The sequence below is a fragment of the Scyliorhinus torazame genome, chromosome 10 (assembly GCF_047496885.1).
Source record: "Scyliorhinus torazame isolate Kashiwa2021f chromosome 10, sScyTor2.1, whole genome shotgun sequence".
Classification (NCBI taxonomy): domain Eukaryota; kingdom Metazoa; phylum Chordata; class Chondrichthyes; order Carcharhiniformes; family Scyliorhinidae; genus Scyliorhinus; species Scyliorhinus torazame.
The window spans coordinates 65859728-65885475 of NC_092716.1; the positions used below are offsets into that span (position 1 = coordinate 65859728).

At 43.6% G+C, this 25748-nt stretch overlaps 1 protein-coding gene across 3 annotated transcripts in view; it reads right to left on the reverse strand.

Annotated features, from left to right (window-relative positions):
• Positions 1-25748, reverse strand: part of znf423 (zinc finger protein 423) — a 512581-nt gene that overhangs the window by 41054 nt on the left and 445779 nt on the right. For all 3 annotated transcript variants that reach the window (XM_072518216.1, XM_072518217.1, XM_072518215.1), the window contains exons 6-7: positions 17517-17648; positions 10924-11039 (exon numbers count right to left, since the gene is read on the reverse strand). In XM_072518216.1, coding sequence (XP_072374317.1) covers positions 10924-11039; positions 17517-17648 — 248 coding nt within the window. The remainder of the gene's footprint in view (positions 1-10923; positions 11040-17516; positions 17649-25748) is intronic.

A 25748-nucleotide genomic window follows, 5' to 3' on the forward strand; every position in this document is an offset into this window, starting at 1 on the left:
TGAGACTTCTCCAGTATAAGGTAATTCTGCATGCATCTCCTGAGTCTCTCACACACTGCCTCGTCCGCTAACAATCCAACTTCCAGCCTCCATTGTGGGCGCTGAAAGCTATCCTTACAAATCTGTAGATCTACCCAGTGCGGAGCATGTTCCGATATGGCAATTGCCGAATATTCTGCCCCACCATCCCGGCCAGCAAGTCCCTACTCATGACAAAGAAATCAATTCGGGAATACACCTTGTGTACGTGGGAGTAGTGCGAAAACTCCCTCGCCGCCGGCCGGCTAAATCTCCACGTATCTGCTCCCCCATGTTTGCTCCATGAACCCTCTCAGTTCCTTTGCCATCGCTGGCAACCTGCCCGTTTTTGAACACGACCGACCCAGGCTCGGGTCCAGGACTGTGTTAAAGTCCCCACCCATGATCAGTTTGCGCGAGTCCAAGTCGGGGATCTTCCCCAGCAACCTCCTGATAAAATCCACATCGTCCCAATTAGGGGCATACACACTAACCAAGACTACTCTCACCCGTTCGAGCTTACCCCTCACCATAACAAATCTGCCGCCCCCATCCGCAACTGTACCCTCCGCTTCAAATTGAACCCTTTTATTAATCAGGATCACAACCCCCCTAGTCTTAGAATCAGGCCCCGAATGAAAGACCTGACTAACCCAGCCCTTCCTTAGCCTAACCTGGTCTGCCACTTTCAGGTGTGTCTCCTGCAGCAGGACTACATACGCCTTAAGAACCCGCAAATGTGCGAACACACGCGCCCTCTTCACTGGCCCGTTTAGCCCTCTAACATTCCAGGAGATCAGCCTAGTTGGGGGGGGGGGGGCACTTCGCCCTCCACCCCCCCCCCCTTTGCCGATCAGCCATCCCCTTTCCTTGGCCAGCCCCCCAGCCATGTGTCGCGCATCTTCTGGCCCGCCTCCTGGCCGGCTCCACCCATGATCTCCCCACTGTTGCCATGTCCAATTTCCATCCTAGTCAGCAGATCAACTTCCCCCCCCACCCCCCCTAGCAACACCATCCTACCACCTAACCCCTGCTCTAATCTAACTATATGAACACCACCCCCCCCCCCCCCCACACGGCTTCCGTTGACTAGCCCACCCAGCTAGCCTGGTGGCTCACAGCTTCGGCGCCAGTGCTTCTCTCACCCTTTGTTCCCTGGCTCCCCTCCCCCCGGCCCATCCATACCACTTCCCCAAACCAGTCCTGCTTAAACAGAAACTCTATACAAGTCAGAAACATCCCCAACAATAGTGCAATCTAAATCAAACAAATTGAGATAAGTACCAGGCACTCACAACCCTTCCCCTCCAAACACAGAAAAATATTGCAAAACATTCCCCCGAAACCCCTATCAGAACCGCATCTTTTTAACTATTTTCTTTTTTATATTTTCCCTCAACCAAAACTCCACCAAACAAGTAACCCAAAAAGGAAACATTCAAGGAAACCACGAAAAAGAACAAGAAAAACACATCGCAACCAAAATACCTCCACCTAAAAAGGTTGAACAAACGAAAAGAAAGGACCCAAGCATGCAGGCATCCCTCACAGCGAGAGAGAAACAAAATAGACTTAAACGTTCTACCATGAGTCCAAGAGTCCTCAGCTCAGGGCCAGCCCTTGCTTCTTAACAAAGTCCATCACCTCCTCAGGTTCCTCGCAATAGTGGTGCTGACTCTCATACGTAACCCACAGTCGCGCCGGAAAAAGCAGCCCGAATTTCACCTTGTTCTTATACAAAATCTCCTTCACCTGCCTGTAGCCTCCCCTCCTCCTGGCCACCTCAGTGCTCAGGTCTTGGTAAACACGCAGGGTGCTATTGTCCCAAGTACAGCTTTGTGTGCTCTTGGCCATTGCAGAACCCGCTCCATGTCCAGGTACCTGTGGAACAGGACCACCATCGCTCGTGTGGGACTCCCTCGTCGCGGCTGCCTCACCTGCACTCTGTGTGCCCTGTCCACCACCGGCGGGCGAGGGAACACCTCGTTCCCCAGCAGCTTCTGAAACATGCTCTCCATATACACGGCAGCATCCAGCCCCTCAGCCCTCTCTGGGAGACCAACGATTCTTACATTCTGCCGGCAAGATCTGTTGTCTAGGTCTTTCAGCCTTTCCAGGAGCATTTTTTGCTGATCCTCAACTTCCGAATCTCCACGCCCGCCACTGTTTGAAAGTCGGCCTGCTCCTCCACCGTCTTCTCCAGCTTCTGGAGCTTCTCAGCCTGATCATCCAGCCTTTTTTCCAATCGGTCCATCGACTTCTGGAGCGGCTCCAAGTTATCGCGCTTCAGAGCTAAAAAGCCCTCCTGCATGGCCTGTAGCAGCTGCTCCGTTGTAGGCTGGGCTGTCGACGCCTTGCTCTGGACATTGGCCATATTGATATCTCTCACAGCCTCCACCGTGCCCTTGCTTGACCACTTCTTCTGCTGTTGACGGTCCCTCCGGCTTCTTAAGTCCATACAACTCTGTATGGGTTCAGTGCCTGAGTGCTATCGCTTTCCAGTTCCGCGCTCAAAAGCGCAAAAAAGTCGGGGGAACAGGTCCAAAAGTCCGACCGAAACGGGAGCCACCAAATGTGCGACCTACTCCCTCATAGCCGCCACCGGAAGTCTCCTATCTAATATTAAACATTATGTGGTAGCACAATTTATTTTTCATAAATATTAACTGCCAGTGAGTGAAACATTAATACTTTATTGGAATAATGTGAAATATATGGCCCAGCAAATTGTTTCAGTGCTAATAAACAATGATGATCAGCTTTCTCTGGAAGCACTTAAAGAGCTTCTGCTTCTAGGCCTGTCAGAAAACCTCATGTCTTCAAAGATAGCAAAAGTCTGATTCTTGTTTTAACTGGTCACCTAAGCAGAGAATGACCCTCTAAAAAGACAACCTTTTATCTTTCTCAACAAGGAAGGGAAACTAACAATATTGGAAGTTCTCCATCTCACATGACTATTATTTTAAAAAATACAATCTGCATTTGCTGCATTTTTGCTTCCACGTTATCCCATTCCAATTAGAAGAACTGGCAAGATATGCCTGAACGCACCAGCACAAGAAAATGCCAGCTTGGCACCTTGGCAGTGCCAACAGTGCCCCTGCCAGCTGGCAGTGCCACCTGGGCACCTTGACAGCGCCAAGCCATCTGGCACCTTGACAGGTACCACCCTGTGCAAAGGGCATGCACATGGGGCCTCTGATCCCCTGGGAGACCCTCACGAGTGCCTTTCTGTCTGGTCCCCGTTTATGGAGGCAATGCTGAATGGCGCTCACCCGAGATCTCCCAGGTGAGGGAGATTGATCCTGTGCCTCGGGTATCTCAGGAATCTGCACATTAAAGTGAGACTAGCTGTCTCGTTTTAATATGCAGATTTGCTAAAAAGTGATCCCATCCACACTGGACAGGATTCACATCGCAACGTCTCGTGAGGTCGTGTTAGATCTTGCGAGATGTTGCGAGCCAGGTAGATCTAGCAGCAGGGTCTCCCGGTTTTTATCAGCCACGCTGTGTCACGACAAGCTGCTTTTTGGGCGTAGCATGGCCATTAAATCACACCCTCCATCTTGTAGCAATTTTCCCAAAGTCAGGCAGACAAATTTGAATTATCATTTTTGAACTCGGGCCTTCAGAATGGAAGAATTTTTTTTTCTGTTCAAGACATTAAACTGAGAACTCGATGTCTTGTTGCTAGGTAGATGAATGTTAAGGATACTCTAGTGCCATTTTTGGAGAAAATAAAGTTATTTCTCTTAAAGTATATCTTATACTTAACTAATTATCGCACTGATGTTATTTGGATCTTATTAGAGACAGAATTTTCCAGTCATTGACTGTGAATGGGCAATAATTTAACCCAAATAATTTGTTGTTTGTGAAATGAGTTGAATGTTTTCTGTTACATGATGAAGGACAATGTAAGCATATATCTTTATTTCTCTACTACCCCTGTAGACCTGAATGAACTACTCCTGATCCTCTGGTGCTACGTTGACTGAGTTGCCCTTGTCCATATAGATTCATTTATTTTGTTTGTACTTTAGAGGACATAAAAGCAAACTCAAACAGAGTTTATCTGTCAACTGTTCAGCCAAATTACTTACTGATCTTAAAACCTGTATAAAATATCTAATTTACAAACAAATATTTGATAGGCAGACCACTTGCATTATAGACATACCATTGGATCTAGTCATGTGTAATGAGGCAGGTTTAATAAACAATCTCAAAATAAAAGATCCACTAGGAAATAGTGACCATAACATGGAGAATTTAGCATTCAGTTTGAGAGTGAGAAACATGTGTCATACTGTGCTAAACTTAAATAAGGGTAATTACAAAGAAATTAGGGCAGAGTTGACTGGAGTGGATTAGGAAAGGATTGTAGCAGAAAAGATGAGCAATGGCAGACGTTTATGAAAATGGTTTGTGACTGACAACAAAGATATATCCCAATGAGGAAGAAGGATTCTAAGAAGGGGTTAAATCAACCATGGTTAACCAAAGAAGTGAAGAATAGTATTAAACTGAAAGAGAAAACATACAATGAGGCAAAGATTAGTGTTACACCAAAGGATTAGGAAATTTTAAAAGCCAACAAAAGGTGACCAAAAAAATCGACAAGGATAAACTAGCAAGTAATATAAAACGGAAAGTAAGAGCGTCTTTACATTTATAAAACGAGAGAGACCAAAGTGTATATAAATCCCTTAGAGAATGAGACGAGGTAAATAAAAATGGGAACCAGAAAATAGCATAGGAGTTGAATAAATACTTTGCGTCAGTCTTCACAATGGAAGACACTAATAACATCCAAAAAATTTAATATTCAAGAGGCAAAAACAGGGGAGGAAATAAATACAATAACTATGACTAGAGAAAAAATACTAGAGAAACTAAATGGGCTAAAGGCCAATAAGTCCCCTGGATCTGATGGGCTGCATCCTGAGATATTAAAGGAAGTAGCTACAGAGATAATGGATGCACTGGTAGTAATCTTCCGAAAATCCTTAAATTCTGGAAAAGTCCAGAAGCTTGGAAAACTGCCAATGTAACACTTAATTCAAAAAGGGAAGGAATCAAAAAACAGTTAACTATAGGCCAGTTACCTTGGGAAAATGTTAAGAGTCCATTATAAAGGATGTAATAAGCAGAACATTTAGAAATACATAATATAATCAAGCAGAGTCACAATGGTTTCACGAAGGGGAAATCATGCCCAACAAATGTATTAGAATTCTTTGAGGTGGTAACGTGCATGATAGATAAAAGGGAACCAGAGGATGTAATATGCTTGGATTTTCAAAAAGCGTATTGCACAAAAGGTTACTTAATAAGCTAAGAGCCCATGGTGTTGGGGATGATATATTGGCATGGAGGTATTATATTAGGATGGATAGATGATTGACTAATTGATAGAAGACAAATAGTTAGGATAAGAGGGGAATTTTCAGGATAGCAACCTGTAACTAGTGGAGTGCCACAATGATCAGTGTTGGTGTCACAATTATTCACAATATATATTTGTTACTTGGATGAAGGAAGTGAATGTACTATTGCCAAGTTTGTGGATGACACAAACATAGGTGGGGAGGCAAGTGGTGAGGATGACACAAAGAGTCTACAGAAGGATGTAGACAGATTAAGTGAGTGGCAAAAAACTTGGCAGATAGGATATAATGTCGGAAAATGTGAAGTTATGCACTTTGGTAGGAAGAATTAAGGAGCTGAATATTATTTAAATGGACAAAGGCTGCAGAAAACTGCAGCACAGGGGGATTGGGCGTCCTCATGCATAAATCACAAAATGCTAGCAGGCAAGCAGTAAGTAAAAGGGATGGAAAATGGAATGTTGGCCTTTAAATCAAAGAGAATGGAGTATAAAATTGGGCAGTCTTGCTAGATTATACAAGGCACTAGTTAGACCACACCTGGAATACTGCGAATCGTTTGGGTCCTTTATCTAAGGAAAGATACACTGGCATTGGAGGCAGTACAGAGAAGGTTCACTAGGTTGATCCCGAAATGGTGGGATTTTCTTATGAGAAGTTGAGTAGGTTGGGCCTGTACTCCTTGGGCGTTTAGAAGAATGTGGGGCAACCTTCTTGCGACACATAGAATTTTCAGGGGGCTTGACAGGGTAGAGAGGATGTTTCCCCTCGTGGGAGAGTCCTGAACCAGAGGGCGTCATCTCAGAATAAGGGGTCACCCATTTAAGACAGAGATGAGGAGGAATTTCTTCTCAGAGGGTAGTGAATCTGTGGAATACTTTACTGCAGAGGAATGTAGCGACTGGGTGGTTAAGTATGTTCAAGGCTGAGATAGACAGATTTTTAATCAGTAAGGGAACCAAGGGTTATGGGGATAAGACAGAAAAGTGGAATTGAGGATCATCATATCAGATCAGTCATGATCTCATTGAATGATGAAGCAGATGTGATGGGCCAAATGGCCTACTTCTGTTCCTACATCATATGGCATATTTATAGGCATTCAGGCAAGCTTGCTGCCCCCATCTTATTTACTTGATTGCGGCATGGGGCGAAGTGGGTCCTCGTTGCTGACTGATTCTTTGCGTAGCCGGTTGTCTCTGTGTTTTGCACTGGACCCACGAGCATTGTTTCGAGACCCCATGGTGCAGCCACATTCTATTCTGAAAAGCAAGCTATCCCTCCTAAAAGCAAATTGTGCTGAATCATATTGCTGGAATTTAAAAGATGGAAAATGGAATACTGGGGCAGGAGTGTCCCTAGGTGACGAATGTGGCACTCAAAGTATTAGAGATGGCAGTAAGGAAGGGAAGAACCTCAGGATCCACCCACAGAGAGATTGGGGACAGGCGGCCAGGGAGATCAACTCCTAAATTCTGAACCTGAGGACCTGGCAGCTAGTGCCATCACTTGGGTGGTCAACATTAATAAATGTATCTTCACATCACATCCTCTACCCACCAATCATCAACTGTGCGAGCTACTCATTGCACCACACCACTCACCACTATCATTCACACAGCAGTACTTTTTGGCATTCAGATGCTCCACCTAACCTAACTATCAATGAATGCTGCTGGACTCGCACTATCTCTTGCTGCCCCCACATTGTTCCAGTTATCTAGCTATGGAATACATATCACTCAAACAGAGCACAACACACTCACTGACATTCTGCCGTCTTTCTTGCAGGACAAAGTGGTATGTGATAAAAGGAGGCCGAGCAGGACTGGCAGGGGACAAGGACGCTTGCACCCCGTGAACTATACCGAGACGATGGCTTGTAACATCACTGGACTGCCTTTGATGGAACGCATGACATCTGGAGTTGTTTAGAATATTGAGGATGATGTTACGTTCTTACCTTATGCCCCTTTTCAACTTCCAACACACCCTCATCCTGATAACCGGCATGCTGCGCAAGCTGTTGATTGTGAGGCCATGGTCCTCTTGCTTCCCAATGCCTGTATCCTCACCATCAATTTCTCAGTCCCTGCTATCAGATACAGGGCTGCATTTTAACGGGAAAAAACAAAATCCCGTTTTGGGCGCATTTAGCGGGGTGTTTCTCGGTGTCTGCAGTGTCGTGAATGACCGCGCTATTAAGTGAGACTTTTTTCCAGGCCTCTATGGCGAGGAATGCCTGCCAAGGCCACAAATACATTAATTTCTTGCACTGACAAGCCCTGATCTCTTGACCCCTCCCCCCCCATCCCCCACCCCCCACCATGGCCTCCGTACCCCCCAATGCCCCAACTTGCCAATTAGGGGGTTGTCGAGCCCATCTCATACCACCTCATAAGTACAGGGCACCCCAGGCCTGAACTCCGCGTGGGAAAGCTGCACTGCCAGCCTGACAGTGTGGCATTGGGGGTGCCAGGGTACCACCCTGCCCAGAGCCTGACTACCCGGGGACCTCTGATCGCCTGGGAAATCCCCCCTAGGGACCCCTCCGCCGGCCCCAAGTGCCATTACGCCTGGTCCATGTTTGTGGAAACCAGTGTTAGCACCACGGTCATGTCTCCCAGGCACGGATGTTTCATCCCAGGTCTTGGGAGACTCTGGCATAGACATATTTAACTGAAGCTAACTGCTCACTTAAATATCCTAATCAGGATCCTGCCCAGTGTGGGCGAGGTCCAGATCTCGTGAGGCATCCTGAAAGTCGTAAATCGCGAGAGGCCTCTTGCGAGATTTAACGGCCTCGTAGCATTACCGAGTCGGGTGCGATGAAGCTGTATGATCACGCCACAAGTATTTTCCGCCTGCCCAGCCACAACAGCCAAAGGAGAGAAAGAAACAGTGCAGCATTCATAAGATCATAATAAATAGGAGCAGGAGTAAACCATTTACCATTTGGCCCAATGACTTATGAACTGAGTCAAATGATGATCAGCCCATTCTACGGAAGTGCGTAAAAATGTGGTCAACAGCACAGCACCCCCTAACCGTTATACTTTCCGATCAATATTCTAACGTAATTTTTTGTCAGTAAGATTTCAGTTTTCTTCTCATTTTTCTTATTACCAATCCCCCTTGTTCACGCAAGTGCAGGATCCACAATAATCAGTACGTCAGCAGGAAGTCAGTGAACACAGAGGGGGGAAAAATCTTCTCTGCACTGATTTTTGTGGAGGACCATGACTTTAGCTATTGTTAGTATCAATGTATTAATCAACCATCTCATTACACAGAAGATCTGCACTACTGCTACATTTAAAGTGTTGAAACGTTGGTTTTAAGTTCACTAAATGAGCCCTGTTATTTGCTGATTACTGTCACTCTTTTGCTAATTGAATTAGACAATTCATGAGCTTCAGTATGCTGCGAGGAAAAAATTATTTGTGTATTTGCCTCATGATTGGTCTGCTCTTGTTCATTTGATTAACAGCAGACTATCAGAGCTTTTTTAAGAGGGTGAGGAGTGTTTTAAGTTAGGACTATTAAAAATGGCAATCTGAGGTACAAGTTTAATCTGTGTGATTCACAAATAATAAAATGCTATCTCAGGGGATGCAGGGGGATCCAAATTGGATTGCCCAACTTGGCCTCACAACGTTGTAAAGTATGCCATCAAAGTAAAAATAAAGAAGACCGTATCACTTTAGGATCTTGCTAATTCATTTCACCACATATTGAAACATGGTTAGTTTATTCTTCTCTATATGGTCGTTGAGTTGACGTTAGTGGGTGCCCTCAGTCTAATGTGAAACTGACCAACCAGCACTCAAACCCTGGTTCCTGGGATGAGCCACTGTACAAGTTTTGTAATGGAGCAACAAATCTGGAAGGTTCACAATCAAGACAAATGAATGGATGCTGTTTTTATTTCAGTAATCCTCTCTACTTTGATTTCCTGGTTGGAAGTAACATTTCTCCATAGTGCTGTTTGAATTGTGCATGAAAATTCACTGTACCTACATGAAAGATAAGGTATCGACCTCGAGCTGAATTAAACAGACAACCATGTAATACGCACTTCAAATATCATGCAATGATTTGTGCTGCTGTACATGAAAATATTAAATGTCTAGTAAATACATGGGTAATGTCAGAGTAACTGGTTTGCGCCTGCAATTAAAGATTATGTTGATCAAGCAATTAATATCTGAAGTTGATTGTTAAATGCTTTCAAAGGATATTTTACTTTTCATGCAAGGTACATTTTTTGCACTTAATGTGTATTTTCCTACTTTTAGTTACGTTAACATGTCAACAGCCGTATAATCATAAAATCACACATTGAAGGAAATTTGTAAAGCATGCACACATCCATTAGACTTTGTTGTAAACCAACATTTTGCTCCAGTGTAAAACTTGTACAGAAACTCATCATTCCTTCATTGCCGCTAGCTCAAAATCTTGGAACTCCCTGCCTAACAGCACTGTGGATGTACCTTCACTGCTTGAACAGTAGCGGGTCTCAAGTGTGACCAAGGATGGACAATAAAAGCTGACCTGCATAGGAACATGCACATTCTGAGATTTAATAAAGGAAAAAAATAGGAATCATGGTTGATTAACAGTTAGATTAGCTGGTTATGCATTAGAATGAATGCAACGTAAATAATGCCCTGGTAAAGCTTGGTGCAATTCAAGCTTTCCAAGACAATAAAGATCCCAGTACGATAGCATCTGAAACTTCAGACCTTCTCTCCTCAGTCCATCAACTGTGTTTGTACAGAAACTAAGTAACATTATGTTTTAAAATGGAGCTTGCCTGTTCTGACTAGTGCAAACAGGGCACTTCAGCTAATCTTAGCAGAACCGAGGAGGAGCATACTGGAGCTGCTCCAGTTATCAGAGCTATTGAGGTCATAGAAAATGTCTTCATTATATTGAGTCAGCCTGCATCGATGTGAACAACCACATTGGCGGGGCCTCACTAAGGTGATGGGTGTGATGTCTCTAGTGTTCTTTTCACGCTGCCCCATCATCCATGCCATGTCCTTTATCTTGATTTGCTTTTTTAAAGTCCTTAAGGAAACTATCATCTAGTTATGCACAGTGTACATGCAAAGCTACAAACCTTTACAAGAAATTGCTGTGATCAAGAAACAATTGAATTAGGCACATAATGAGGTAAGGGCTGCACAGAAGGTAAATGCAGAAGACAGCATCAAAACCTAAAGTTCCCACAAATTAGATAAAATGCAATGTTACATAAGTACTAATTGATTAGAGAAGCAACGTAGCAAACAGGTGTTATCACAGGATAATGCAAGCTAACAATAAATCTGATCATTCCTTTTTAGGCGAGTTAAAATACCCAAGAGACAGGCTTTCAGTGGCATGGAGCACTGACAAATAATTGATACTTCTTATTAATCAAATAGAATTAAAAGATACATGAGTTTATTTATTCTCAGCTTGCTTAACTATTAAATAATCAGATGCGCCACATTCTTGAGGGTACCTGAAGTTCAGTTTGAAAGAAGAATTTCTGTGGGCATTGCGAACAGTCGTAAATCTTATCTTCTTGCCCATGTACTGCAAAGATATGCTGCTGCAGTTTGTTTGCCTGCACGAAGACTGAAAATAATTGAAAGTGATCAGAAATGCATCTGCTGCAGAAGCTGACTGCCATTCCCAGCTGTACGTCTATTACTACCACACTGAGCTAAATCCCCCACAGACCTAGTGATATTTATCAATAAATCATTTTTTTGTTTCACTAAATTTAATCCACCATGTAGACGATATTAATAATTTAACATTCCAAGACAAGCGTTTCACTTATTTATAACATCTTGTATACTGGGGCTCTATCTAATTTGCACACATGAAGATGCCTTTTTGGGTAGATAATTATTGGTCTATACACAGGGATGGATTATCAGAAATAGACTTGCCCTCTTCTTGTGCGACCAGTATTAAGTGTTAATATATGCCAACAGGTGAGAAAACAAAGGAAGGATCAAATCAACCAAGGGCCAGATCTTCTTTTCTTTCCATTTTTTAAATGATTTGTGTTTATCCAAGTAAAGGATGTTGGTATGAGGAAATTCACATTATCTGTTTGTATCCAATCAAGCACTCCCAAGTCCATGCATACATCAATGGTAAATGACTCGGTGCACATCATAACATTGCAACTCCATGATGTGCAGTGAATTTTAGAATGTTGTACTGGCTATTATTTATTATGCTGAAGCTGAGAGGTTACTCCATGGTCAGACTGTCAAATCAGTAAGTCTCAGTGGGGCTGCATAGTTGAAGTAGCGAGAAGTCCAATTGTTGTATGTTAAAATGTTTCACCTGAGTTTACACCAGTATGGTTATAAATCTAATAGGAAAATCAATTAATATATTAGGCAGGCTCATTTCCTATTGAGTAACATGGTGTTGCTCTAATGCTCTACTTTTCCAAAGTTTCTAAATTATTTTGAAAAGGAGCTGCACATACTATGGGATATTGTGTAATCGATAGTGAAGTCCCACATTGCTAACTTAACACAAGTTACCCATATCTTTCTTTTAAAATCAAATAATGAGACTAGTTGCAACAGCAGAGGTGACATGACAGAGAACTCCCTTGCACTTGGTTATTGAATTGCATTTTATACAGACCTGTAACAATATAGGTCATGACAAGTTTGCCAAAGCTTGTCGCAAGATGGGGCAATTTATACTAGAAATCTTCAGAGGCAAACTAGAAAGGATCCAGATGTAGATTGTGCTGAATACAAAAGCGTACCATTTCGGTTGGAATCTGTGTTTTCCAGTGTTTAAATTTGAAAATATGGAAACCACAATCTGAAGTGACACTAAATTAGCCCACAATCCTTTATAATTGGTTGGAACACCTAACACTTTTTCTGTCCACGAAGATAGAAAAAGGAACACAATTAAGCACTGCAGAAAGCTAAAACCATAAAAGTTGCTCAGCATAGCTCAAGATAGCCAATTTCACTCTTCAACTAGCATTAGTTCCACTGTGGCCTTAAAAGGACACATTTCTAATATGAAATCAGGAAGACTGACAATCCCAATTAAAAATGATTACCCATTTTGTAAGAAGGGAGTAAATCTGCATTCCACAAAATTAATGATGAAGTTAATAGTTCCAGCGAGAGAGTCAAACATTTAATTTTTCCTAAAGTCAGAATCAGATTAATATTATTGTGTGAGAGAATTATATCACACCTTTGGGGACAGAAATGCCTATTGCTGATGCTTGTAACATTTAATAAAAACAAAACATCAGGCCACGATGTCTTACACAGAGCATCATTCGTGAGTTTTACTTTTCTTTGAGGTTGAGGAAGGGATTTTATATTGATATACAGTAACAAGGTTAACGTGTACAATAGCTTAAAAGGAAACATGTTTTGGACCATGTATTCATGCAATTGCAGACAGAGTGCACAGAGATCATATGGATTGGCTCAAGCCTCATCCTGGGAAAACATTAAATGAATCAGAGACTTGAGCATAATTTATACCCTGAAATCGGAAGAATTTATGAATGCCTTAAATGTAGGCTGAATCAAACAGGCATTATGAAATACTGCAATTGACTACAAATATTCCTATACTAATTAGAGTAAGAAGTCTTACAACACCAGGTTAAAGTCCAACAGGTTTGTTTCAAACACTAGCTTTCGGAGCACTGCTCCTTCCTCAGGTGAATGAAGAGGTAGGTTCCAGAAACATATATATAGACAAAGTCAAAGATGCAAGGCAATGCTTTGAATGCGAGCATTTGCAGGTAATTGAGTCTTTACAGATCCAGAGATAGGGTGCGAGCATTTGCACGTAATTAAGTCTTTATAGATCCAGAGATAGATCCATTAGTTACCTGCAAATGCTTGCGTTCAATTGTCTTGCATCTTTGACTTTGTCTATATATATGTTTCTGGATTCATTCACCTGAGGAAGGAGCAGTGCTCCGAAAGCTAGTGTTGGAAACAAACCTGTTGGACTTTAACCTGGTGTTGTAAGACTTCTTACTGTGCTCGCCCCAGTCCAACGCTGGCATCTCCACATCATACTAATTAGAGTCAGTGGGGTGAAATTGGACCATAACTGCAATAAACTCAGGCTAACGTTGCTCACCACTACTTATAAAATTCCAAACTGCCTATCTATGGCCCTTCATCCACCATGACACTTCTGTAGCTGTCTATTTATTCAATCACCCCTCCTCATTTGCAACTTTAAGGCACATATCCTCTTCTCTCGCTCTTTGAGTGCCCTGCCCTGAAAGGGTATTGGTGACCATAGACTTGTGTGTTTGCCCATGGTTAGACCTGGCAAGGTACAGTGGCTTGCCACTACCTTTCATAAATGATTGACCAGGAAATTCTCCTGCTCTACCTCCTGCCATAGGTGTATCAACAGGATTTACAGGTTAAGAATCAACCAATTTGGCCAAGTTACGAATGCACCTTCTGCGACCATCAAGTATTGGGGTGGGATTCAAACCCATGACTTCTTGCTCAGAGGTAGGGACATCACCCACTACATTACCATTGAGCCATAGAATACCTACAGTGCAGGAGGCCATTTGGCCCATGGAGTCTGCACCGACCCTCTGAAAGAGCACCCTACCCAGGCCCACTTCCCCACCCTATTCCAGCAACCCCACCTAACCTGCACATCTTTGGATTGTGGGAGGAAACTGGAACACCCGGAGGAGAAAGTGCAAACTCCACATAGTCACCCAAGGCCGGAATTGAACCCAGATCCCTGGAGCTGTGAGGCAGCAATGCCACCCTTGTGCACAAGACCTTCACATTAACCCTAGTAACATCTTTAAACCTCCCATTCTGGTTGTTCCCCATGATATTAATTTCCTCAAGTTCAAAGGATGCAAACTTGTGTCTATCTGGTCCATAATTAGTTTAGGTATCCATCATCTCATTTGATTGGACCCATCAAATGCATTTGGCCTCACTCTGTTCTGCAAAAACTACCGAATACTCCAGTATCAAACTGGAAATTAAATATAAACCCCAGATTCATTTCTCCACCATGTGTATTCCTCTATCTTCATCAATAATAACAAGCAGAAAGAGGTCATGGACATCTTGGTCACAAAGATCAGTGCCATCCATTCAGCTATCTCTGCTGCTCTCGTGCTTCTGCACCAAAGTCAACCCTTCCCTCAGGTCCTCTGTATCCTCGCCTTGAGCAAAGTAAACTGGAGGAATAGAACCTCATCTTTCAATTAGGCACTTTACAGCCTTGTAGACTTAAGTTGAACAATTTTATACCATAACTTCTGACCCAACTGTTTCTTTCTTTTCTGTGTGTTTTTTTGTTTCTAGACAGCAGCTGTTGCCGATGATTCTGCTTTCCACCTTACACCTCCTCTAGCCCATCTTCTGTTTCTTCACTTGTCCCATTACCACTTCATTCTGCCTTGCACCATTAATCCTTTTGACATTTTCCATCCTATCACATATCTTCCCTTTGGGTCTTTTCATCTCCTCCCTCTCCTTTCAATTACTCTGTTTTGTTTTAAAGCTGCCAATATCGCTAATGTTTCCCCATTCTGCCAATATCGCTAATGTTTCCCCATTCTGCCAATATCGCTAATGTTTCCTCATTCTGCCAATATCGCTAATGTTTCCCCATTCTGCCAATATCGCTAATGTTTCCCTATTCTGCCAATATCGCTAAAGTTTCCCCATTCTGCCAATATCGCTAATGTTTCCCCATTCTGTTGAAAGGTCACCGGTCTGAAATATTAACTGCTTCTACCTGCACAGATGCTGCTGTACCTGCCTTTCCAGCATTTTCTGCTTCTATTCCAGATTTACGGCATCCACAGTTTTTTGCTTTGCTGTCCTTGAATTTATTATTGTTTCCTAAATCCTTCCTAATATTGCCCACTCCAGGTTTGAATTTCTCTCGTCAGGTTTCTGCCCATGCCACAGTAGTGGAAATAGCTTTGATCCAAGTCAGAAATGACTGTGGTGCATTTTCTCCCCTCATCCTTCCTTCAGCCTTTGACATTACGGGTCATATTATCTCCTCCAATTTCATACCTTTATTTTCCAATAGTGAGATGGCCCTGGCTTTGTTCCACACTTATCAATCAGCCTGTGGTCAGAGTATTTATACAATGACTTCTCATCCTAGTGTGGCATGGATAGAGTGGATGGGCAGGCACTCTTTCTCAGGGTGGAGGGGTCAGTCACCAGGGGGCATAGGTTTAAGGTCCGTGGGGCAAAGTTTAGGGGAGATGTGTGAGGCAGGTTTTTTTACACACAGGGTGTTGAGTGCCTAGAACGTGTTGCCAAGGGAGGTTGTGGAAGCAGACACATTAACGGAGTTCAAAAGGCATCTCGATAAATACATGGATAGGGTGGGTATAGAGGGATAAGACATTGGGAAGTGCTGAGGGTTTTGGCCAAGGGTGATATCATGACTGGTGCAGGCTTGGAGGGCCGAAGGGCCTGTTCGTGTGCTGTATTGTTCTTTGTAGTTCTGCATCATCATATCAAAAGTCCCAGGAGTCCTGGTCTCTCCCCCTGTTCTCATCTGCACCTTCTCCCTTGGCAGCAGCATCCAAATTCACAGGACTAACTTTCATGCAGTGTGTGCTTCTGATAACACACAGCTCTATTTCTCCATCACCTCTCTAGACGCTTGCATTGCTCGTGATTTCAAACTATTCATCAAACATCCAGCCTTCAACGCTTCATGATTTACACCAGTTAAGCAATGGAAAGGCCTAACCTGCTGTCGCCTTCCCACCCACAAACTACGTACACTTGCTAGCAATTCCATCCTGCTCCCCAGCAATATGAGCCAGACTGTTTACAGTCCCAACATCCTACCCAAATCCAGACTGAGTAGTCCCATACACCCCCCCCCCCCCCCCTCCCATTCAAAGCTCTGCAAACCATATCCGAGGCTGCACATCCATCAATCATCCCTGCGCTCTGTGACCTACCTGGTCCTCCAATGCCTCCAATTTAAAGTTCTCATGCAAGTTTAATTCCCTCCTCATCTCTGTGATCTCTTGTATCCTCACAACCAACCCCTCCCCAAATTCTTGTCTCCTCCAAATTGGGCCTCTGACACATCTACCCTCCTGGGATAGCACCATTCACAAGGGTGCCTTTTGTCACCTTGGCTGCATGCTCTAGAATTACCTTCCTTAATATCTCTGCCTCTCCACCTTCATATCCTCCTTTTGGAACCTCTTTAAAATGTATCTAGCTCCAATGTCATTTGAGTGAACCTGTGCTGCACTTCCAAAGCCAATATATTCTTCCTGAGGTGCGGTGCCCACAAGTACACACAGGTGAGATGTGACCAAGGCTCTGTGCAAGTGAAGCATAACTTCCTCCCCCTTGTAATCTAGCCCCCTTGAGATACAGGCCAACATTTCATCAGTATTTTTGATTGCTTTTTTTGTCAGTGTGCGCTAGTTTCAAATGATGTGTGTATTTAGACTCCCAAAGTTGCACCTCGTTGCCAATTTCAAATCCTGAAGAAGCTCCACATGCAAGAATAGAATGAAATCAATGTGGCTTTAGACACAACACATTTATAATTGTCAATCTACATTATTAAAAGTAGAACTGGATGTGATGGATGGTTTATTTCTTTATATTAATCTGCAGCAGCACAACCACTGATGTCACATGATGCCATGAAAGGTCACCGATTCTATAGCTAAAAGTCGAGTATTTTCTCTCATTCATTTTGCAGCAGTTACTCTTAACTTAAAATGTTTTCAGATTTGAACTCAAATGTATTTCTATTTTATTTTTCCAATTAAGGGGCAATTTAGCGTGGCCAATCCACCTACCCTGCACATCTTTGGGCTGTGTGGGTGAGACTCACGCAGACACAGGGAGAATGTGCAAACTCCACACAGGACAGTGACCCCAGGCCGGGACTGAACTCGGGTCCTCGGCTCCATTATGCGGTAGTGCTAACCACTGTGCCGCACTGAACTCAAATGCTTTGAATGTTTACATTTAAAACCAATAGTTTCCTATCCAGTAGTGAAAGTGATTACAATAAATTATATTGTATGCATCTTACCTGTAAAACAAACTGGGCATTTAAAAGTACCTCCCATTCCTTCAAAGCTGTGTTCAATCAGGTGGCACAGTAGCTTTGCTGGCGAGTCAAACATCTGATTACACAGTTTGCACTCATGATTGATACCTTCCTCTGTAAAGTTCAAACAATACAACTGTTAGTAGAAAAATACAGGGTGGGGGTAATGCAGTGATACGGTTTGAATTGTGTACTTGAAAGCTAACAATCTAAGTACTGAATATGATCATGGCAGATGACAGTAAAAAATGCAGACACTGTTCAAAACTATTTCAGCTCGAATTTATTACTGCAAACTCTTATTACTGCAAACTATTACATTTGTACAGTTTGTTCCAACGATGCATTATGTTGCATGTATGTCCTCAGTTGTCAGCATTTGTATTTAACAATATTAGAAATGCACCTGCCAGAGATCTGAAGATTTAAACAGCATTAAGACACTCAAAAACACAAATCAACGTTCGTCTGACCTCAAAACCATGACTGCTGTACTGTTTTATTGACTAAAGTTCCTAGATTTGGAATACTTCTGGCAGCTGAAGATGAGCATTTGGAGCTGACAGATTTATTACATCCTATCAGATTTGATGACAGCAGATTAGGACCCTGCTGATTCTTGGTAACAGCCTGTCACCAAATCAGGATTAGTTGCACTGACCACAGATGTTTTTGATTGGATAAACCTAACACCTTCCCTACTGTGCTTTTTGAAGCAGTGAGACTAAAGCTAAATGTACCGGTTTTACAGCACCTAAGTGTTAATATTTGCTTTCTTTAACAGTCAGACAATACATATAGGCTGCAGCAAATGATTACGTTATCATTCAATTAGGGATGCGTTAGGCTGGTCACATTTCTGACCCGATCAGGCAACCCTGCATGGCTGACGAGCACTGCAACAAGAATCGTCAGGAAATGATGAATCCAACAGATATTTTAGGAAGAAATGTTAACAGGAAATATATATAAAAATCCTTCCCCCCCCCCCCCCCCCACACAAATCTACCTCTTTTCTTTTTCGCCAGATCGCAGCAATACATAGGGTGGATTCTTACTGGCTCCCTCGTGGCAGGTTAGGAGGCAGGGATGGTCATAACTGCTGGGGCTCCCTGATGCAGTCCATCCATCGGAGAGGTTTCTCAGCGATGAGAACAGTGGCGACTCAGCGCCTTGCCAACCAGAGGTGAATGGAAATTTAGGCAATAAAGGACTGATTAAGGGCTATTCCGGTAGCACAGTGGGTAGCACTATTGCTTCACAGCGCCAGGGTCCCAGGTTCAATTCCTGGCTTGGGTCACTGTCTGTGCGGAGTCTGCACGTTTTCCCCGTGTCTCCGTGGGTATCCTCTGGGTACTCCGGTTCCCTCCCACAAGTCCTAAAAGACGAGTTGTTAGGTAATTTGGACATTCTGAATTCTCCCTCGGTGTACCCGAACAGGCACCGGAATGTGGCGACTAGGGGCTTTTCACAGTAACTTCATTGCAGTGTTAATGTAAGCCTTCTTGTGACAATAAAGATTATTATTTCCCTGGTATTCTTCCGGTGACAGAGCGCTCACACCTTCAGTTTAGAGGAAGCAGCATCCCTGAGGCTTCTTGAGTGAGGGTAGATGAGGGAGCTGGTGGTTAATGGTCCGAGGAGGGGACTGTCAGGATAAAGGCCCCCCTTTCGCCCTGACACCACCACTAGAGAGTGTTTCCCTCCAATTGTCAAGTCCAGCTTGCTTGGCCCTAGCAAAGAAATTAACTCGCTACCACGTGTGCGTGTGCCTCAAAATAGAGCGGGGTTATGTAATTCCCTTTAAGCCTCAGCTGCAGCCATCTCTTTATGGAGCAGTGCCAAGGCTGCAGAGTGGTTAGCCCGCTGGCTGGGCCAGCAGGGTGGAAGGCGTGGCAGCCTTCTTCAATTGGCTGCCTCACCCACTTGCCAACTCTTGATTGCTTCCTCTTGGCAATAGAGTGGTGGAGGTCTCACCTCCTGCCCAGGCATACTGGCGGCCTGAAAATGCCCCTGATGTCAGTACTTCCCACCCCTTCTGAGAAGATTGTGCCCATGATGTGCAAAGGCAGCCCTCTGCCTAGAGAGAATGTCTTATAACACCAGGTTAAAGTCCAACAGGTTTGTTTGAATCACTAGCTTTCGGAGCACAGCTCCTTCCTCAGGTGAATGAAGAGGTGGGTTCCAGTGTCAGAAATATAGACAAAGTCAATGATGGAAGACGATACTTTGAATGCGAGTCTTTGCAGGTAATTAAGTCTTTACAGGTCCAGACAGAGCAACTGGAGAGAGGAATAATCACAGGTTAAAGAGGTATGAATTGTCTCAAGGAGGAGGAGCGTAACAGACATCTACAGACGCTGAAAGATGCCCTTGTACGAACGGAATATGGCATTCGACTCATTGATCGACAGTTCCAAGGCGCCACAACAAAAAAACGCACCGACCTCCTCAGAAGACAAGCACAGGACACAACCGACAGAGTATCTTTTGTCGTCCAGTACTTCCCCGGAGCGGAGAAACTACGACATCTTCTTAGCAGCCTTTAACACGTCATCGCTGAGGACGAACATCTTGCCAAGGTCATCCCACACCCCCACTACTTGCCTTCAAACAACCGTGCACCTTCAAACAACCGCGCAACCACAAACAGACCACTGTTTGCAGCAAACAACCCAGCCTTCAGAACTGCGACACCACACAACCCTGCCATGGAAATCTCTGCAAGACGTGCCAGATCATTGACAAGGGTACCACCATTACACGTGAGAACACCACCCACCAGGTATGTTGTACATATTCGTGCGACTCGGCCAATGTTGTCTACCTCATATGCTACAGGAAAGGATGTCCCGAAGCGTGGTACACTGGCAAGACCATGCAGATGCTGTGACAACACATGAACGGACATCGTGCGACAATCGACAGGCAGGAATGTTCCCTTCCCATCGGGGAACACTTCAGCAGTCAAGGGCATTCACCCTCTGATCTTCGGGTAAGCGTTCTCCAAGGCGGCCTTCAGGACGCGTGACAACGCAGAATCGCCGAGCAGAAATTTACAGCCAAGTTCAGCACACATGTGTATGGCCTCAACCGGGACCTTGGATTCATGTCGCATTACATTCACCCCCACCATCTGGCCTGGGCTTGCGAAATCCTACCAACTGTCCTGGCTTGAGACAATTCACACCTCTTAAACCTGTGATTATCCCTCTCTCCAGTTGCTCCTTCTGGACCTGTAAATACTTAATTACCTGCAACGACTCGCATTCAAAGTATCGTCTTGCATCATTGACTTGGTCTATATATCTGTTACTGGAACCCACCTCTTCATTCACCTGAGGAAGGAGCTGTGCTCCAAAAGCTAGTGATTCGAAACAAACCTGTTGGACTTTAACCTGGAGTTGTAAGACTTCTTACTATGAGGGCAGCACGGTGGCACAGTGGGTTAGCCCTGTTGCCTCACGGCGCCGAGGTCCCAGGTTCGATCCCGGCTCTGGGTCACAGTCCGTGTGGAGTTTGCACACTCTCCCCGTGTTTGCGTGGGCTTCACCCCCACAACCCAAAAGATGTGCAGGCTAGGTAGATTGGCCACGCTAAATTGCCCCTTAATTGGAAAAAGTTAAGTGGGTACTCTAAATTTATTTTAAAAAAAGACTTCTTGCTGTGCTCACCCCAGTCCAACACCGGGATCTACACATCATAAAGAGAATGTGTGTGTGTACTATGTGTGTTCTGTCTTGTACGTGTGGGATGTGCAAGGGTGGAAGTTGAGTGTATGCTGTGTGTTTAGTGTTTGGGGTGTGGAATTTTATCTGTGTGGGGTGTGTATGTATGTAAATATGGGGTGTGCCTGTGTATGTGTGGGGGGGTGACTGTGAATGTGTGGGTGTGGGGTGCGACTCAGTGTGAATGTGTGCTTGACGGATGGTGTGTGTGTGGGCATGTGTGTGATGGTGTATGTGGGGGAAGTGCAAGTGTGGATGTATGTGTCGGGGTGTGTGTGTGGAGGTGTGTGAATGTGTGCGTGTGGGGGGGAGTGAGTGTGAATATATGTGGGGATGTGTGAATGCGTGTGGGGGTGCGAATGTGTGTGTCGGGCGTGAGTGTGAATGCGTGTGTGTGGGAGTGTGAGAAAGTGCGTGGGGGTGTGAGTGTGAATTTGTGTACAGGAGCGTGTGAGCGTGAATGTCTGAGGGTGTGTGAATATGTGTGGGGGTGAGTGTGCATACGTGCTGGGGGTGAGTGAGTGTGAGGGGGTGTGACTGTGTGTGTGGGGTAAGTGCGAATGTGTGTTGGGGAGGTGGTAATGTGTATTGGGGATGTGTGAGTGTTTGTGTGTGGGGGTGAGTGTGAATGTGTGTCTGGGGGGGAAGTGAATGTGAATATATGTGGGGGGGGGGGTGAATGCGTGTTGGGGGAGTGAATGGGAATGTTTTTCAGGTGGGTGTGAATGTGTATGTGTGGGGCGTGAGTGTGAATGTGTGTGGGGGTGAGTGTGAATATGTGTGGGGGGGGATGTGAATGAGTGTGAGAGTGTGAATGTGTGTGTGAGGGGTGACTGTGAATGGGGTGATGTGTGTTTGTGGGGGGGTGAGTATGAATGTGTATTGGGTGTGTGTGAGTGTGAATGTGTGTGGGGGGTATGAGTGTGAATGTTTGTGTAGGAGGGGGGTGTGGGGAGGGTTGTGTGTTTGAGGGAGGATGTGTGTGTGTCAATTTTGGTGTGTCTATGACTATGTTTGTGGAGGGGTGTATGTAGGGAGGTGTGAGTATGAATGCGCTTGTGTGTGTGTGTATATATATATATATATATATGGTGGGTGTGTTTTTGACAGTGTTTGGCATGGTGTGTCTTTGTTGAGCTTTCAGTGATTTTCTGTATGTGTGGATACGTACAGGACAGTATTCATGAGGGGATGGGTATGAGTACGGGTTGGGGAAGGGTGTCTGTGAAGGTTGCCGGGTTAGGTTTTTGGTGGACAGTAAGGAAAATTTCACGATTGAAGGTAAAGCCATTCCAGGATTTTGTGGTAGAACCTAGTTCCTCCAGGATATCTTTGTAATCAATTGTCCTTTAAATGCTGGTGATGGTGGTGAAAACATGGATGAGTTTTCTACACACCCTCCTCACGCCAATAGGGCCAGGCATTTCTGTCCATTCAGCCTCAGGTCAGCATAGCAAATGGTGGCTTAAGGTAAGCTCTGGTAGACATCCTGACAGGTGTGTTGTATCTGCTCTTGCCACATAACATATAATGTGGTTTACATCTCTAGGCATGGGCTCCTTCACCACACTTGTGCAGGCAGAGCAGGACCCAAGCCATAACTAACTCAAGTGGTGTTCTAAAGAGTTCACAACCATTCTCCTTCTGAGGCAATCCTGCCATGTTATAAAAATTCCAGACTCCCCGCAAAGCCAGTAATTTTTCTGTACAAAATCAAGGAATACAAAGTTATGTATTTCTTATTTTCATTTTACTTACTTAACTAAAACTTTTGGCAAGTGCTGAGCAACAAGTTTCAAATCTCACGGCAACATTTAAACCTGGAATCTCACGCCTATTCCCCCAATTAAAATGCATTCTTTCAATCGTGCAAATAATAGCATTCCATAATCTTGCTATAGCCTTTACTGATCAGATCAAATCTTTCCTGTGTCCACAGAGCTGCCCCTCACACCTGTCAATATGAGGGAGAAGCGGATCACGGGAACCAGTAAAGCGGCTTATACCCTCGAAGCCAGTTCCTTCACCTTCCTCCGCTGTCACTGATTGTCGTGTGACAGTGTTCAACATGAATGATGCATATAGTTTGAACAGAATTGTACTCTCTGTAATGAAAATATAGAAATGTTTGTAATGTTCTTATTACTGAATTGAAGCACCTCGGAGAGCATCTTGATCTCTGGAGAAAATATGAATATCATTGCACTTTCCTGTTAGACAATATGGAATGTTTTGTAATGTTTCTGTGAGATATTTTATGATTAAATATATTTTTTGCAAAACAAAAGACTATCCATTTGGACAACATCATCTGCTGCTGGAGGATCATCAACTCGGTGAAAGATGCTCTTGGGTCTGCCTAAAACCTGTTGGTTTTCCAGTGCAACAAGTTGTCCCTGACTGAGTATTGCAGACTGACACATTCCAAAGTCCAGGACTACGTGCTGAGGGATGCACTGAAGCTTGGCGCAGCTGCTGAAGAGGTGAAATGGTGGAAAGTCACTGTCTAAGACCATTCAGCCATAGTGAACTCAGGGGAGTGGGACTGTATAGAACCCCCTGTATTATATGTATCACAATTGTATTGGAGCACCTCAGAGTGTACTTGATCAAAGTAGACAAGTTCAATCTCTTTGCACTATTTGGAATGACTCTTTTGAAATGTCCGTAATGTTTCTTTGACTGTATTGAAGCACTCCAAGAGTGCAACACGAGGTATGTAGAGAACCTAATATTATTGCATTTTGTGTGACAGCCACTTTGAAATGTTTGTATTTTCATGTAGTTAAAACGCTTCACTGAAATTAATTACCTTGAGAATGCAGAGACCCTATTTAGGTGGGCAAATTCACTCAGACCAAGGTAATATTTCTTCTTGGCTGTTAGCAGTTAATTTCTGGGTACTGGTTATATATTTTTCTACACTTTGGTTATTTTGGCAGACCCTTTGAAACCATCTTGCAGCTCCCTAGGTGGCATGGACCCCACAGTGAGAGTCCCTAATTGTGCATCAAAAATGTTTTTTTTGCAAAGACTTAGGTGACACAGTCCTTGCCCATAGTCAAAGCCACTAGCAAGGTACAAAAGCAGTGAAGAGATGATGAAGTACATCAAAAAAGAGGCAATTAAGTAATACCAAAAATCCTGTGTGATCACCAACTCTGGAGTGGGACCCAAACCTGTGCAATTCTAAAAACAATCTGCGGCTCAAATTCTGAATCCGCCACTTTGAGGCATTACACCCTGGCGCTCCAATGCACTAAAATAAGTAAACCACAGAGATGGCAAAGTGTACCCATATATCTGTATAATAAATGAAGAACAGACCGCCACATTCAAATATAATTACGCAGCTAAAACATTGCATTCTGTCAAACACAATGAAGTTTCTTAAAACTTTACTCAATAAAGAAAAGTAAAATACAAATAAGCAGAAGTATAAAAAGGGACATTTACTTAAAGTTAATCATATATGCAAGATGCACATTTCCTTGGCTCACTGAATTTCTGCATGAGCCACGCAATAATGTAGAAAATAAATATTTGCGTTTTCATTGTTAATTTAACATACAAAGTGTACTTAAGGGAGTTAGTGTTGTTGGCATTGAATTAAAACTATAAAAGCTTTAATCCCCTTTTGTGTATAAAGTTACAGCTGGAGCCTAAAATCTTTTACAATACACAGATTTAAAACAAAGGTAATTATTTATTGTCCTTCTAAACATTAAATGGAGTGGAATAAGCAGTCTGCTGACTTCTCACTCATGGCAGTTATGATCTACTATTGCACTCCTTAGAAACTGTCACCACAGATGAATGCACTAGTATAAATATTGTCTAGAATCCCCTTAGGGATCAGTGACTGCTACAGTTCATGTTGTTTACATTTCAAAGCTGCTATAGCTCTATGAACAATAATTATTGATTAATTGATTAAAAGGACAATTGCATTCTCCTTTTCAACATTTTAACAAATGCTAATGAATTTTGAACGCGGATCAGTCTGTTCAAAACAAGGGTACCAGCTACATCAGTGGCTAAAAGTCATAAATTACTGTGCAGTTAAAACAAATCTGAGCAAATATGAGTTCGCAGCAGGGAACTAATAATGCGCCTCCAGCTGTTCCAGTTAACCTGCAAATGTGGCCATCTGCACCTCAGGAGAGAAAGAAAGAAAAGAAAAATGGTGCCAGGGAGAAAGAGAGGAAAAGAAGGAAATACCGCCAGCACAGGCAGAACCTGTACCCAGAGCAGCAGGGGTGACCTTGCTACTTATGACCAGGCAGACACATACAGTACTACCAGAAAACTGATAGTATAGGGTATATTAATAGCTTTCTGATGGCCATAGTTCTGTTGTGGTTTTTGCAGATTTAATGAGAAAGTAGACTTCCCTTTTAATATTCATGCTCTCATTACATGGTGCTCGTTTATTGACGTGGCATAGCGTGTACATAAATCACACAGCAATAAACACTCTAAGGTG